Source organism: Penicillium riverlandense (genome assembly GCF_028828495.1).
Source record: "Penicillium riverlandense strain IBT 135883 chromosome Unknown utg000003l_segment0_segment0, whole genome shotgun sequence".
Classification (NCBI taxonomy): Eukaryota; Fungi; Ascomycota; class Eurotiomycetes; order Eurotiales; family Aspergillaceae; genus Penicillium; species Penicillium riverlandense.
In genome coordinates, this window is record NW_026643196.1 from 2,859,938 (window position 1) to 2,873,299 (window position 13,362).

At 53.1% G+C, this 13,362-nt stretch overlaps 4 protein-coding genes across 4 annotated transcripts; 1 reads left to right on the forward strand and 3 right to left on the reverse strand.

Annotated features, from left to right (window-relative positions):
- Nucleotides 1–50: 50 nt before the first annotated feature.
- Nucleotides 51–1,142, reverse strand: N7474_004822 (putative 26S proteasome-associated ubiquitin C-terminal hydrolase; the record flags this gene model as incomplete). Its single annotated transcript, XM_057196237.1, has 3 exons — nt 51–876; nt 943–1,037; nt 1,101–1,142. 3 exons carry the CDS (start codon nt 1,140–1,142, stop codon nt 51–53), a joined length of 963 nt encoding a protein of 320 aa, XP_057053633.1.
- Nucleotides 1,143–1,549: 407 nt separating this feature from the next.
- Nucleotides 1,550–2,434, forward strand: N7474_004823 (N-acyl homoserine lactonase family protein; the record flags this gene model as incomplete). The annotated part of the gene is made up of 2 exons (XM_057196238.1): nt 1,550–1,585; nt 1,637–2,434. 2 exons carry the CDS (start codon nt 1,550–1,552, stop codon nt 2,432–2,434), a joined length of 834 nt encoding a protein of 277 aa, XP_057053634.1.
- Nucleotides 2,435–3,918: 1,484 nt separating this feature from the next.
- Nucleotides 3,919–5,828, reverse strand: N7474_004824 (putative C6 transcription factor RosA-like; the record flags this gene model as incomplete). Its single annotated transcript, XM_057196239.1, has 5 exons — nt 3,919–4,357; nt 4,419–5,027; nt 5,080–5,307; nt 5,360–5,665; nt 5,719–5,828. The coding sequence occupies 5 exons, from the start codon at nt 5,826–5,828 to the stop codon at nt 3,919–3,921; spliced, it is 1,692 nt and encodes a 563-aa protein (XP_057053635.1).
- A 4,574-nt stretch (nt 5,829–10,402) lies between these two features.
- N7474_004825 (putative importin beta-2 subunit) lies at nt 10,403–13,354 on the reverse strand (the record flags this gene model as incomplete). The annotated part of the gene is made up of 3 exons (XM_057196240.1): nt 10,403–10,504; nt 10,561–13,170; nt 13,253–13,354. The coding sequence occupies 3 exons, from the start codon at nt 13,352–13,354 to the stop codon at nt 10,403–10,405; spliced, it is 2,814 nt and encodes a 937-aa protein (XP_057053636.1).
- Nucleotides 13,355–13,362: the final 8 nt, after the last annotated feature.

The following is a 13,362-nucleotide window of genomic DNA, read 5'->3' on the forward strand; positions in this document are numbered from 1 at the left end:
AGGTCATGAAAAAACGACACGACAGAAAGGAAAACGAGCCAACCAACAGGCTACCGACGCATCTCCAACTTCTTGCGCGTCTCCTTCTTCGCCGCCTCCACCCACTCCTCATACGCCTTCCCATCCGGCGCAGCTTTCTCCTTCTCCGTAACAACGCCCTTCATCATCTCCCCAATAAACCCAACAAAGTTCCATCTGCGCAGGGTATTCTCCCAGGCCCACGCAGCGCGCTTCCTCTCCTCCCGTGCAAGGGTATCCGCGTCACCAATCTCGCGCGCCGCAATCCTCGGATCGCGCACAACAGCCATGAGATTGAAATGCGTTTCCTCAGGCGGGTACCGCGCAATGCGGCGCTGGAGAACCTCGCTCACCGTCTCCGGGAACGAGGCCAGATCACAAGGCCCATGGCTAATGGGATACGGCTGCAGACCATCCAGCTCGTAGAGCGTCCCGTTTACAGGCGTATACGCAATGAAATGGTACACGTCCGCGGCATTCTCCTCGTCCTGCGGCCGGGCCGTCTCGTCGGCGAAAGGGCTCGCGCGCGCGAAGGTGTTATGCGCGCTGCGGATCGCTTCCGAGTTGGAGAGCGCCTCGCCGCGGAGTTCGGGTGGGAATCCCGTTGTGAAGTCTTTGAAGGAGCGTAGCTCTGTGCCGAGCGAGATCGCGGGTAGGGGTGCCGGTGGGTGGTCCTGGTTGAGGATGATGGAGAGGATGGCCTGTGTGCCGCAGGCGTTTTGGATGGTTTGCGCTGCGAAGAAGAGGTTGCTGTTGTCTGTTGCGCTTGTGTCGTAGCTGCCGTCTAGGGGTGCTTCCTGGCGGGCGCCGGCCGCTTCGCGGGTCCATTTGAAGAGAAAGATTACGCCGTAGACGGGGCTGGAGTGGGCATTAGTTATCTGCCTGTCTGTTTAGATGATGATGGATGGAACTGTAAGTACATACCCTAGAGAACGGATTGTGTCGGCATCGAGCGAGATCAGCTCTTCGAACTGCACGTCTTGTACGCCAAGCGTCTCGATCAGAGAGGTGAAAACGCCCTGTGTGGGGTTAGCTGGGGGTTGCTAGGTGGATTGTCGGGGTTATGGGTCAAAATGGCATACCTCGTCTGACTCTATGGTGCTCCAGCCACCAGTATCAGCCATTTTCGTGAGTGTGCAGGGCAATGGAGCTCGATGGGATTGTCGAGTGTTCATCAGGCTAGAGCTTGCAGCCAGTTATGTCATTGTAGCTAAGGCGGTGTCATTCTGCCCGTTTGTTTCCACTATTCCTGATTCAGAGATGTATGGAATCAAGTGAATGTGTATAATGAAGAGCATGTTAGATCGTTGGTTACTGCGAAGGATTGGTAAAGCAGTTGAAGATGTTTCACTATGTATGAGCTAGACCATGGGCTTGCTAAATGTTGATCGTCGACAACCCTAACTAAGCTCGGATATACCCCCCGCTAGTCCAACGTCAACACGCTCCAAGGCGGGGTTTCTCAGGTCGATCAAGTTGACCCGATGCAAAACATCATTGATCGATCCCACTTGCAACTCAGCTACCGAAAATGGCCATGACCCTACCTCCAGGTTCAAAGCTCTGGGTATGGACGCCAAGATCTACTCTGCAAGCCCATTATTCTGACCTATGATAGCTTCTCAACCTTGGATACCTCGACGTCGATGCATCCGCCCTCATAACAGGCGCCAATGTATGGGCACCTCACCTCCCGCCCCAAAAGCACGACCGCCGCGAGCTAGTCATGATCGCAGGTCTTATCTATCACCCCGAAGTCGGCTTAATCCTCTTTGACTCCGGCAGCTGCGAAGACGTCATCGCCAATTGGAAGCCCCAGCTGAACGAGTGCACGCCTCGAGTTTGGGACAAGAGCACCCACGGCCTGGCCGAGGCTATCGCTGCTACGGGTGCGGGGACGATTGGCGACGTCAAGGCTGTCGTGCTTAGCCATCTCCACAATGACCACGCCGGCGGTTTGGAGCATTTTATTGACTCAGATGTTGAGATCTGGTGCCACGAGGAAGAATTGAAATATGCTTTTTGGGCTTGTGCGACTGGTATTGATCGAAACCTATACGTGCCTCACTATCTACAGCCCGATCGGTTCAACTGGAAGACGTTCAATAGAGAGACTTTTGAGATTTGGTCGGGGATCACGCTCCACCATACCCCCGGTCACACCCCTGGGTCTATTACTATGGAGCTCATGCTTCAAGAGTCAGGGTCTGTTGTTATGACGGGGGATCTCTTTCATGTTAAAGAGAACTGGGAAGATGGACGGCCTCAGGGGTCTCTTATGCGTGATTATGCTGCGTGGCATCGCAGTTGGGACTATGTGAAACATCTTGTCAATATCAAGAAAGGGAGAATTCTGCTTGGACATGAGCAGAGCTATTTCAAGGGGTTTCCTCTCAGTCCTAAGTATTTAGCTTAAGAATAAGATAATTTGGGACTTGGTTACAAGGGGAAATAGAATAGTCAGAATGTGATCTCTGATAATTAATTATCAGCGAATCTCCATGCCAGATCTATGACGCTGGACAATCAATCATCCTGGAAGTAATATTTTCTTAAACCTCCCAGGTTACTCTATTTGCAGAAGTACATCTTTCTGGTGGGTGCCGAAGATATCAAACTCCAGGAGTGCTCATACAGTCCCCAACAGAAACATCAGACGCAAAAGCATTATCTAACCCATATAACTCATAAATCCCACAGCTGAAAGCAAAAACACAAAACTACTAATAATATACCTCAAATCAAGCACCCTCAACTGTCATACGAAAACCCTAATAATCGCAGAAGACAAGGCCTCCATACTGTACAAAGCTTGCTTTCTGCACTGCCCGATACATAAATATAGAAACCCCGGCGCAGCAGCATGTCGATCTTCCCCGGCGGGGTTCGACGCATGTAAACTACATGCTCAGGACAAGGTGCTAATCAAGACGGAAGACAGAAGTGGAAGCACGGGTTGCATCGCCACCTTCATCCATATCTTGGCAATATTAAAAAGAATCAATACAACCACAGTACTTTATTTTGGCTTTTCCTGTCTGCTGTACCTAGCCATATGTAGCTGCACGCACGTCCATGACGATTCATCGACCCCGCATGTATGTAAGCTGTTCATCCTTATTATTCTCTAATTACTTTCATGTTCTGGGTTCTCGGTCCGTGGGACCGAGAGGTTGTGCCGAAGATGTGCCGAATACGAGATCAGATCGTCACTAAATCAGGTAGCGTTTTAGCTTCGGGGCTAATAGTCAAAGCTGGATAAGGAAAGTGAGGACTGGCGTTGCTGTGGCTGTGGTTGTGTCTACTGATCGCATGCACGGACATATTTTCGGTCTGGATTCCTAAGCATCGAACGGAAAACAGACCTATCTTGTCCTTAGACCTACATTCCAAGCGAGAGAGTGCTATCTGTAGAACTAGTGGTTATTATTGGGAGTAGACATCTAGACGCCATACTGTACAGTAGTATAGTAGTAATGTATGCACTCGAATTCAATCTGATCCGTTCATTGCGCGACGATGAATCCTCTGACAATTTTCCCAGGGAGTACTAGGTAGGTTTCTGTAAAAGCCTCCAAAGAGACTGCAACAGACAAAAAAGGAAGGCCTGGGTATATCATTGGCTCTCGATCTCGAGCCGTTTCTTGGGTTTGTGGCGTAAAAAACAGCACAAAAACAAAACTTCGCACACCAACGCTCATGCTCAATCCAAAAGCAAACAAGAAAGAAAAAGAAAAGAAATCCAACTCATGAATAAACAAAGTCAATGTACAGAACATCGTTGTAGAGAAGAAGTAAAAGGGACAGGGAGCTGTCGTATTAGGTACTTGTAAGATGGGAGAGAAGAATAAGTCAAGCCCCGACATATTTCATAACTGTGAGAGAGCAAAACGAAGCAACTCATGTCCAGCATGAATCTGGGGCAACCAGAGCGGGGACTTCAAAGGAATGGGTCTGCGGATGCGGGTATACCATATTCAACCCCAGAGTGCCGTCTGCGCGCGGCATGTCAGCGCAGATATCGTCCACGTAGGGAGGGGTAAACGCTGACGATGGCGAGATGGAGCCGGCATGGTGGCCCAGCCCCGGCAGACCTAGCTGGACGTCGCTAGTATCGATCTGGAGGTGCGGGGAGGGCGGATAAAGAGAATGATGCGAGGGAGCTGCGGTGATGTAGCCACCACCATCTGATAAATGGAACGGCGAGCCAGCGACTGTAACGGCGGGCGGAGACTGGAGCGGGGGCGTGTAGGCGGCGTGTGATGGGGATGCGGAAACGGGTGAGGAAGATGAGGGGAGAGGATATTCGTGCAGAGCGTGCAGGTAGGGGCTTGACGGGCTAGGGGGAGTAGTGATCCACGATGGAACCCCGTGGTGACCACGGCAAGCGGCTGCGATACCGCGCGACGGCGCGACGGGGCAGATCCATTTGAGACAGTGCCAGACGGAGGTCGGCGCTGAAGGGGTCTGTGGCGCTGTGCGCGACGATGATGCGGTACATCTCCTCGATGGGTCCGACGGAGAGGGAGCCCAGATAGGCACCGCCCATCTCGGGGAAGAAGCGGTCGAGCGTGATTCCGACGGCGAAGAACTGGGAGATGATTGCTAGCGCGGTGACTTCGGAGTCGCCGCCGCGGAGCATAGATGGTGGAAGCCAGAACAGCCACTGGCGCAGGATTATGCTTCGCTCGAATGATTGTTCGGGGGTCTGTGTGGGGAGATCTTCGCGGAATTTTTGTACGAAGTCAAGCAGCTCGCCCAGTCGCTGTGAGTGTTCAGGATTGTGCGAGACGCGCTTTTTAGTGAGCTTTAGCTGTTGGATCGTCTGATCTAGCTGTACCATCTCTTCGTCTAGCGAGTAGTACTCGCTGGCTCTTGGTGAGAGGTCTGTGATGTTCAGTGCTCGTTGGTCCTCCACGAGCCGCGCCAGCTCCGACTGTTGCCTCCAAAATGGGTGCATGGATTCGAGCACGGTCGAGATTCCTTGTTGGAGAGATGCCCAGCTTTGACTTGAAAGGTATTAGTTAGGGCTCTCCGACTACACCGGAAACAAACACTCACTGATCACCCGCTAGCCATAACAAGAGGATGGAAGCCGCGAGGATGGCGTCGCAGTTTTCCTTGGAGAAAGATCCGATGGCAGTCTGAAGACCCTGGAGAGCGATACCCCGGTGGTGATAGGCCAGCCGCCTGGTTTCTTGATCCCGGGTGATGAATGCAAGGTGGAACGCCGACAGTGCTAGGATCGAGCTCATCACAAAATCATACGACAGCGAGATGGCCAGGAGACTGATCGACCATTAATAATGAAGACAAGATGTCACACAAAGCAGCCACTTACTTTGGCATCTTCTGTGCCCACACCGTGCAGCCAGCTAGGCCCCGTCGGTGGAGGTCGATCGAGAGACCGATGATATGATGGATCAAGCGCAGGTCCGCCTTGGACAGGCCTGACCAGCCGGAGCGAGGACACTGGATCAGTTCAGGATATGGGGGGACGCCGGTGCGATGCCAGTTGTCGATTTCCATTTCGATCTCGGGCGACATGAGCAGGTCGGGGCTGCGTGTTGTAGGGGCTGGTGGGCTACCTTCCGCGGCGACGGCATCTTGGTAGTCACAGCGGCAGTTGTGCTTGGTACAATTGCGGCTAAGAGAGGGTTAGTTGGTTACGCAGCTGACAATCAGAGAAGGCAATAGTACCATTGAGGGGAGGTCTCATCGCATCGAATATGCCTCCTTTTGCAAGTCTTGCAGCCGGTGCGGGACTTGGTATGGCTCTTGCGTGGAGGGCCACCACCTGGACCAGGCATCTTGGCTAGCTTGGCTATCTTGGCTTTTGGAGGGATGAGCAATAGTGAATTTTGCAAGTCTGTCAGAGTATGTCGAGGCGAGCAAGCAGTGAAGGAAGGAGAGTAAAGTTCAGGCACTGCGTGAGGGGAGAGCTGGCGCAGTCGATGTTGTTTATAAGATTTGACAGCCGCAGCGCGTATAATAATATTCCCCTGGACGCTATCAGAGCACGTGGAAATACGAATCAGCCCTGCAAGCGACTGTCGGAGCCAAGAAATAAAGTGGAAGAAGAGCCAGAAGAGAGGAAGAGAGAAAGAGGCGCAGACTCAGAGTTTAACGACGATCGCCCGTGAGAGATGATGGATCTGACGGGGGACTACACACTATTAGTCTTAGCTGGGCCGCGCTGCTGGGAAAAGCCCCAGTGACGATCGAGAGTTTTGAGCCTCTCTTGTGTTCCCACTTCGCAGGGGATAGGGCGGATAGGAGTCACAATCATAGTTATGCCCTCGATGACCCTTTCAGCTGGAAGGCCACTCTAGGCCGGAGGACGGGAGACTATACCGGTAGGGCGTGGGCCCAGTCTCTCTCCGGAGGGGGCATAGTCTAATTTGACGGGACCCATCTACCTGCCTCCAAAGGTTTAGGTGGGGACTGGGATTAGGGTTGTTTTGAGTTGCTCGGCCTTGCAGAGAGAGGCCGTGTTGTTTGGGAAGGCCCAAGCAGATCCATTCCCGGAGAGATGGCGAGAGCGCTTTGCCTCGTTAGGGGCTGAGTCTGCCTTGGGTCAAAGTGGACACTAGGTCTTGCTGGATTTGGTATGGTTGCCCAGACCCTCCTCTGCCCAGATGGGATGGGGCTTATTACACTCGCTTCTTTCTGCAGAAGACGAGCCCCTATTCGCCTGGCGCACCAGGGTGAGGCGTAGGTGATACAGGAATAAGCGAAAGGGGGGCGGAATGCGGAAAAAGAAAGTATATTCTATGGTGATGATGATTGAGCCGACAAGGCGGATACATCAGCCAGCGATCTCGGGACCCTGGATTGTGGATCGAGACGTCAAAAAGAGACAGCACTATATACCGTGTTGGGTCTAGGGCGGATTGTGGTCTGTCCTGGATAGCACCAGTAGCGGAACATAGCGTCACCGTTTCTACCCGTGGGGAGCTCGGTAAATCCAGCCGAATCAAGGGTGAGGCGTCCACTCCGGCGGAAATCCTTTTCCCTGCCGCTGAAGTTAGTTAAACCATTGGGCTGGTACTGGTGGAACGGGGGACTCGTGGGGGAGGGTGATACAGCCTGTACATGTCTACCTGCCAGCCGTCCTGCAGGGCCCAGGGGGCTAGGGGAATAGTCACCCCGGATTGGGGTCCAGGGCTTGCCGGAGTCACCGCTGGATGGCGGCCGGTGCGCTCCTGTGTCGAGGGTCCAGCACTACGCCCGAGTCGGTGAAGGCCATCATCAGGGCATCCCTGTCACCCACACGTGGCGTGGTCGCAGCCTGGGAGAATGATTAACGTTGAGGGTTCATCCCGTTTCCTCGCTTCTCGCGACATGGCGCCTCGAAGGGTTTAGCGCGGGGGCTAAAACCCATGATCGACTTGCGCTCGATCGGCCGTTTCAGAGGTGTGAGACAATCACTGACGCTTGAGTAGTCCCACAAGCTCACTAGTACCTACTAGGGACTAACTCTGATTGCCGAGCAAAACAAAGAGCTCGGCTCATCCTGCGATCCTTGGGTTCTGGCCGCACTACACAACTCTAACCCGCCAAGAGAAGGCCATCCTAGACGCGTGGGTCTTCTTGGGCCATCGACGGACTCTGGCCGCTGACCCGCAGCAAATTAACATCTTCCGATCTGCTGGGTCCAGTTTCAGTGATCGCTGGGTAAGGTCCGGGAAGGTCGTGGAGATCGGCCCAACGTTCGTTCGAGGTCTGGTTTGGTCTGGTTTAGTCCCCGAAATATGACACGAGCACGGATCAGAGAAGGCTGCAATTGCCCACATGCATGCAGGGGCTCGAGTACAGGGCGCAATTTGCAAAAGGCATAATCCCTGCATTCTGCAGCTGACCCGTCTGTACCTCGACTATGTACTATAGCCTTTGGTGTAGGTTTAGCCGCACGCCACGGTTTTTATATTTAGGAAACGGGAGCCGGTGGGCGGAGGTGATGGCTGGATGGCTGCGCGGAGGGCTGGATCTTGGATGGCATTGAAGCACTGCCATGGTGAACTCTCCCATCACAAAGGAGTTGCATAGCAGAGACTAACTTTAACTGTATCTAAAGTAAACGGTGTTGGCCAAAATATGCTTTCTTTAACTAATCGTAGTACCATTCTTGATCTAATACCGGACTATATCGAACCATCACTGTATTCCAGGCATGAAATCATCATGATCCCCCGTAGGAAACAGTAACTGCCCGGAGGCATGCAAAAAGAACTATTAGTTATACACCCAAGCCCTAAAGTCATGATGAGAGCACCATGATGCAGAGCCACCGCCTCTTACCTCGCCATCAACCAGCGCAACCCGCCCCTCTGGAGGGCCCACCAGCATGCCCGGCGACACCATAGCGATGTCATCAGGGACAAGTCCGACCAATGTACGGCACAGAACTGTATATCACTAGAAGGTCTTTGCTCTTCTTCCTTGTTTCGAGCAGCACGGCGCGACAAACTCGCAACGATGGGCTTCCATAAATCATCCACGGACATCCAGCTCAAGAACAACCATGTTCTCAGCGCCTACTGTCGTTGACCGACCGGGGAAGCGACCTACTCGGAACTGGATTTGAATAGGTTCCTAAGAAGGGTAAGTAAAGGCTATTTTATTATCCCTGCTAATGCCTAATACACTGCCTCATACACTGCCTCCCTCACTCATTCACTACTCCTATTATACTACTAGTACTCCTACTTCTACCACACACGCGTCATCAGCTAACAAGGGATGGGTGACCGCATTGTAGGGAAATTCACAAGGAGCGCTGAGAACTTCGCAGACCACGCAGCGGGCGTGGATCTCCAGCTCGAAGGCCCAACCCACGACCCAATCCTGCATGCGCGGCTAAGCGATGGGACCGGGGGCTGCCGAGAAGATAAGGTGAATCTGGCGGAGTGTATCAAGAATGAGGACGGGCACCTGCGATACATGGATTGCTTTTAGAAATGAAATGGATCTAGACTTTTTTTCTTTCGATTGAGTTCCGGGGTGGAACTTCGCGTAAACGTTAAGGTACTACATTGCTGTGAGTAGTGTAGAGACAGTAATTTCCCTGCCAACTCGGAACTGCAGAGATTGTCTGGTTTCGCTCGTGGGATAGCACCTTTACGGGTATAGCACACCGCAGGATTGTAAATTTAGACCTGTATACCACTTGAGCGTCCAATTTCAATCCTGCGGTGGAAAGCAACTATCCACTTTTCTTTGATTATGATCTCGTGGCATGCCACCTCTAAAGGTATAGTCCAGTATAAGAGCCAAGCATGCTACTATCCTGTCCGTCATCGCACACGGACGTACTCAGCAACTAACGAATCAGCCTTGTCCAGGATAGCCCCTTCCCAAAACGGACTAGGGGTATGTACATCAATCAGGGGGTAGTCACGCGTGGAGAGGGAAGAATAATAACTAATCATTGGGGCGGTTGTGGACACAGCGCAACGCAGAAACCGTGAAAAGACCCTCTAAAGGAAAGGCGCGCGTCTTGGTGTTGAATCCATCCCTCAGGTCCGTGCGGGTGGGACCCATCCTTCCCTTCCATCCGTTACTGTCACCGGGCAGTGTTAATAGTTTATTCCGAGCAGTCAATGCTGAAAGGGGCGTCAAATAAGCGAGTGCCCCGCCAGTGTGGATGCCATCATCGTCTCCGAGGAGGTTTGAACCTAAGGCTGCGCCTGTTGATCAAAATTGGCCGTCGGACGAACCGGGAGACGGTGTTGCTCCGTGCCGCGAGATGGCTTGCTTTGACAGCGCACTGCCAAGAACTTGCACAGTCATGATTCTTTAGCGATATCGGACTCGGGCAAGTGGGATGCTACATACTTCGCTGCTTCAGAATACATGGTCTCTCTCCCTAACCACAGGGGAGCAGACTAATTTGAGGATCTATCTAATCTATCTATCTAGGAATATGTCGGAAAAGAAGTAAATAGCCAGCGCTGAACACACGAGGAAAAAGCAAATGCCGAAGGAGATCCGGCCCCGGTGATATCGACAGGAATGCAAAAACAAAATAAAGAAAGAAAAAAAGTCATGCCAGACAGCCATGCCCATTGCAGTCATCACATAAAAGGCAGAGTAGATGTCACTGTCCCAAATTTGCAGTCGCCCACCAAGTATTTTCCATTTCCTCGCTCTTTGGAGAAGAGCTCACAGATCCCGGTCCCTCCCTAACTTTCCCACCTCTTTCATGTAGAATAGTAGACAATGCAAAAAAAGAAATACGTGACAGGCGTTGGGCAAAATTGGAGCCCACCGAGAACAATGGCATTGAACAATCAAGAAAGAATAAAGACCAGACTCGCCGTAACCACGAGCAAGCCCGCCGAGCAACCGCCATGATGCAGAAGTCTTCATCCGAACGTATTGCTTAAAGCTGGTAGAGCAAACGAAGCTTCTGAGCCACATGAGCAGGAAGCTGCGAGAGGAAGGAATCGAAATTGGGTATCATGTTTTTATATCCTAGCAGGACCTGCAACAAGAAAAAGTCAGTCGATGATAAGCTTTGAGGCCCAAAAAAATTCGTACCTGTTGGAATGAGTTCTGGACGTCCCGGTATTCCTCTTCCGTGACTACCTTGTGCGGGAATGCGGAGACGGTTTGGAAGTAGTCTGCAAGACTCGCTTCCATGGCATGGGGGTTCTTCATGATCACTTGGTTGAAGCCCAGGAAGGCAGAGGCTTTCTCGCGCGTGAACTCGATCTTGCGCATAGATGTCAGGAAGCAGCTCGCGTACTCACCAAGCCGGGGTGCCAGCTGGTCAGAGCAGCAGAGTCCCAACCGGCCGAGAGCCATGGCGGCGTTCTCGTTGACTGACTCGATCACTTCTTCGTTGTTGATGATATTCACGAGTCCATGATAGAGTTTGTCAGCGTATGGTGAAAGCTGCGCCTTCTCGTTCACGGCAATCTCTCCGCAAGACCAGCAAGCGTTGTTGAGAACACTGAATCCGGTGTGGCGGTCATCATCTCGAATCAAATCCAGGTCAAGTTGCTTGACCAGAGTTGGCATGATATTCGGGAGGAAAGGCTCCAGCTGCGGGAAGATGCTAATGGCGCAGTCACCCAGCAGGGCATAAGATGACTGCCGGACCTCGTAGTTGGGGTCCTCCATGCAGTAGCAAAGCAGATCAAAGAACGGTGGCTGGGAGTTGACCACAAGCTCGCCGCTCTTTTGCGGGTCAATGGCTTGGATGATGGCACTGAGAAGGTCCAGGCTGGTTACAAGGAAGTCCTTATCGGGCTCCTCGAACGCTTCGTTGTTCACCGAGGCCATGTACGCCTGCAGGTTCTCATAGACGATTTTGCTGCACCGTGCGAAGAGAGGAGGCGCGAATGGCGCGAATGCATCCCCGTAGGCCGCGGCGAGGTAGCCCAAACACTCGAGCAAGGGGAAAAGCTCTCGCGAATCATCTGATACCCGGTTGTAGCGGTCAATCAAAGCAGGCATGAGGATATCCACCAGTTGCGGCTTGGCAAGCTCGGCCCCGACACATTCGGCCAGGGTTTGGACACAGTCATAAAGAATGTACATGTTGCGGTCCTTGTACTTGCCGAAGCACTGGACAAACTGGCGAAGGATAGGCTCGCAGTAGGGAACCAGGTTGTCGTCCGACTTTTCTTCCAGACTCGCAAATGCAGATGAGGCTGCCTCTTGCACCTTCTTGTTGTTATCCAGCATCCGATGCAGGATCCCCTCCATCATCGGCTCAAAAAACTGGGCCTTCTGCGTCGGATCACTAAGGTGCGATGCCCATTCTGAGTAGCGTCCAAGGCACCAGCAGGTAATCTGGCGCACCACTGGCTGAGCATCGTTCAACAACGAAATCAGATACGGGACCAGCTCGGGGAGGTGCGGCGTGACAGCGTCCATGCAACCATCCGCCACAGCACCCAAGGTGAGAACGGCAGCCTCACGGTTGGGCCAGTTCTCATGTCGCAGAGTCTCTTTGAGGTATGGCAGGATGACATCAAAGATCGGCGAGTGGTAGACATTCGAGAACACGTCCAGGGCGGCAGCAGAGCACTTGCGCAGAGTCCACTCATCTTCAGGATCGTCGCCGAACTCCGAATCTTCGATCTCGCCTTCGCTGAGGTCGTCATCGTCGTTCTCCGCTTGTTGTTTGCCACCGTTCGGCTGATCTCCTGTCTTGGACGTGTCAATCTTGTCGGCCTTGGACTTGGCAAACTGTGGCTTGAGATCCTCCGCACGATCTTCGGCCTCGGCATCATCCTCATCGTCCATTAACCGGATGACATCGTCTTCATCATACACCATGTTTTGAAGCAAGACGGGCACGATCTTCTGCATGTGGGGGGCCAGCGCAGTCCTCAACGAATGTTGTTCTCCCGCAACGATCCAGAACTCGGCCGCGTCGAGCGCAAGCTCCGGATCCTCCGTGTTCTGCTGCTGCAGGAGGATATAATTGACAAGGCCCTCCATGTGTGGGATGAGCTTCTCCGGGGCAAACTCGACGAGCTGAGAGAATGACTGGCAAACCATGCGGCGGACCTCGGAATCCTTGTCACCAGAGAGTTGGAACAGTTGTGATAAGAAGAGGTCGAGCGAAGCCATCAGGGCAGGAGGTTGGTGCGGGAGGAAGATATGGATGCTGGTCAAGGCAGACACGCGGATTCTAGAGCTTTCACTGCCGGTAAATTCCAGCAGTTTCGGGATGATGACGTCCAGCGGGCGTTGGCCCGAATAGTCTCTGTCCAAGATCTTGCGATTGTCCTCGCAGACCTTGGCCAGAGCCAACATGGCTCCCTCCTGAGCTGAGAGAGTCACATCGCCAGAGGCATTGCTGACCAGGTTCAACAGCTCATGGAGGAGGTCAGGCCAGGCCAGAAGGCCGCCCTGACGCACCAGCTCGGTGATGATGCTGCCGGCACCTTTTTGGACCGAGCGGTCAGCGTCCTGCAGAGACAGGATCGAGGCCGACCGGATGTAGGCGAGGCTCGGCTGGGGGATTGTTGAGTGGGCCACGTGGATTTTGATCTTGAGGTTCATGGCGGCGGCAAATCGGACCATGCTATAGGTGTTGTTGTCCATGGCCACCGCGGGAGGGGCATGCGGGGTGGAAAAGAGGTAGGTGATGTAGTTGACATAGTCGGGGGACGCCGTTGCCTGAACGAGCATCTATGTAGGGTTAGTCCGATTGATTCAATATGATTGGGGTTGCTCGCCCTGCAGAATAAGAGGAGGGGGGTGAAAACGGCACCTCTTCAGCCTGTTTCTGGGCTGCCCGGTCTTGCCCATTGAGCGAATCCCGGAGACAGCAGGCCAGCTGCCTCAATGGCTCTTCCTGAGGCTGCCAATCCATTCTGGACC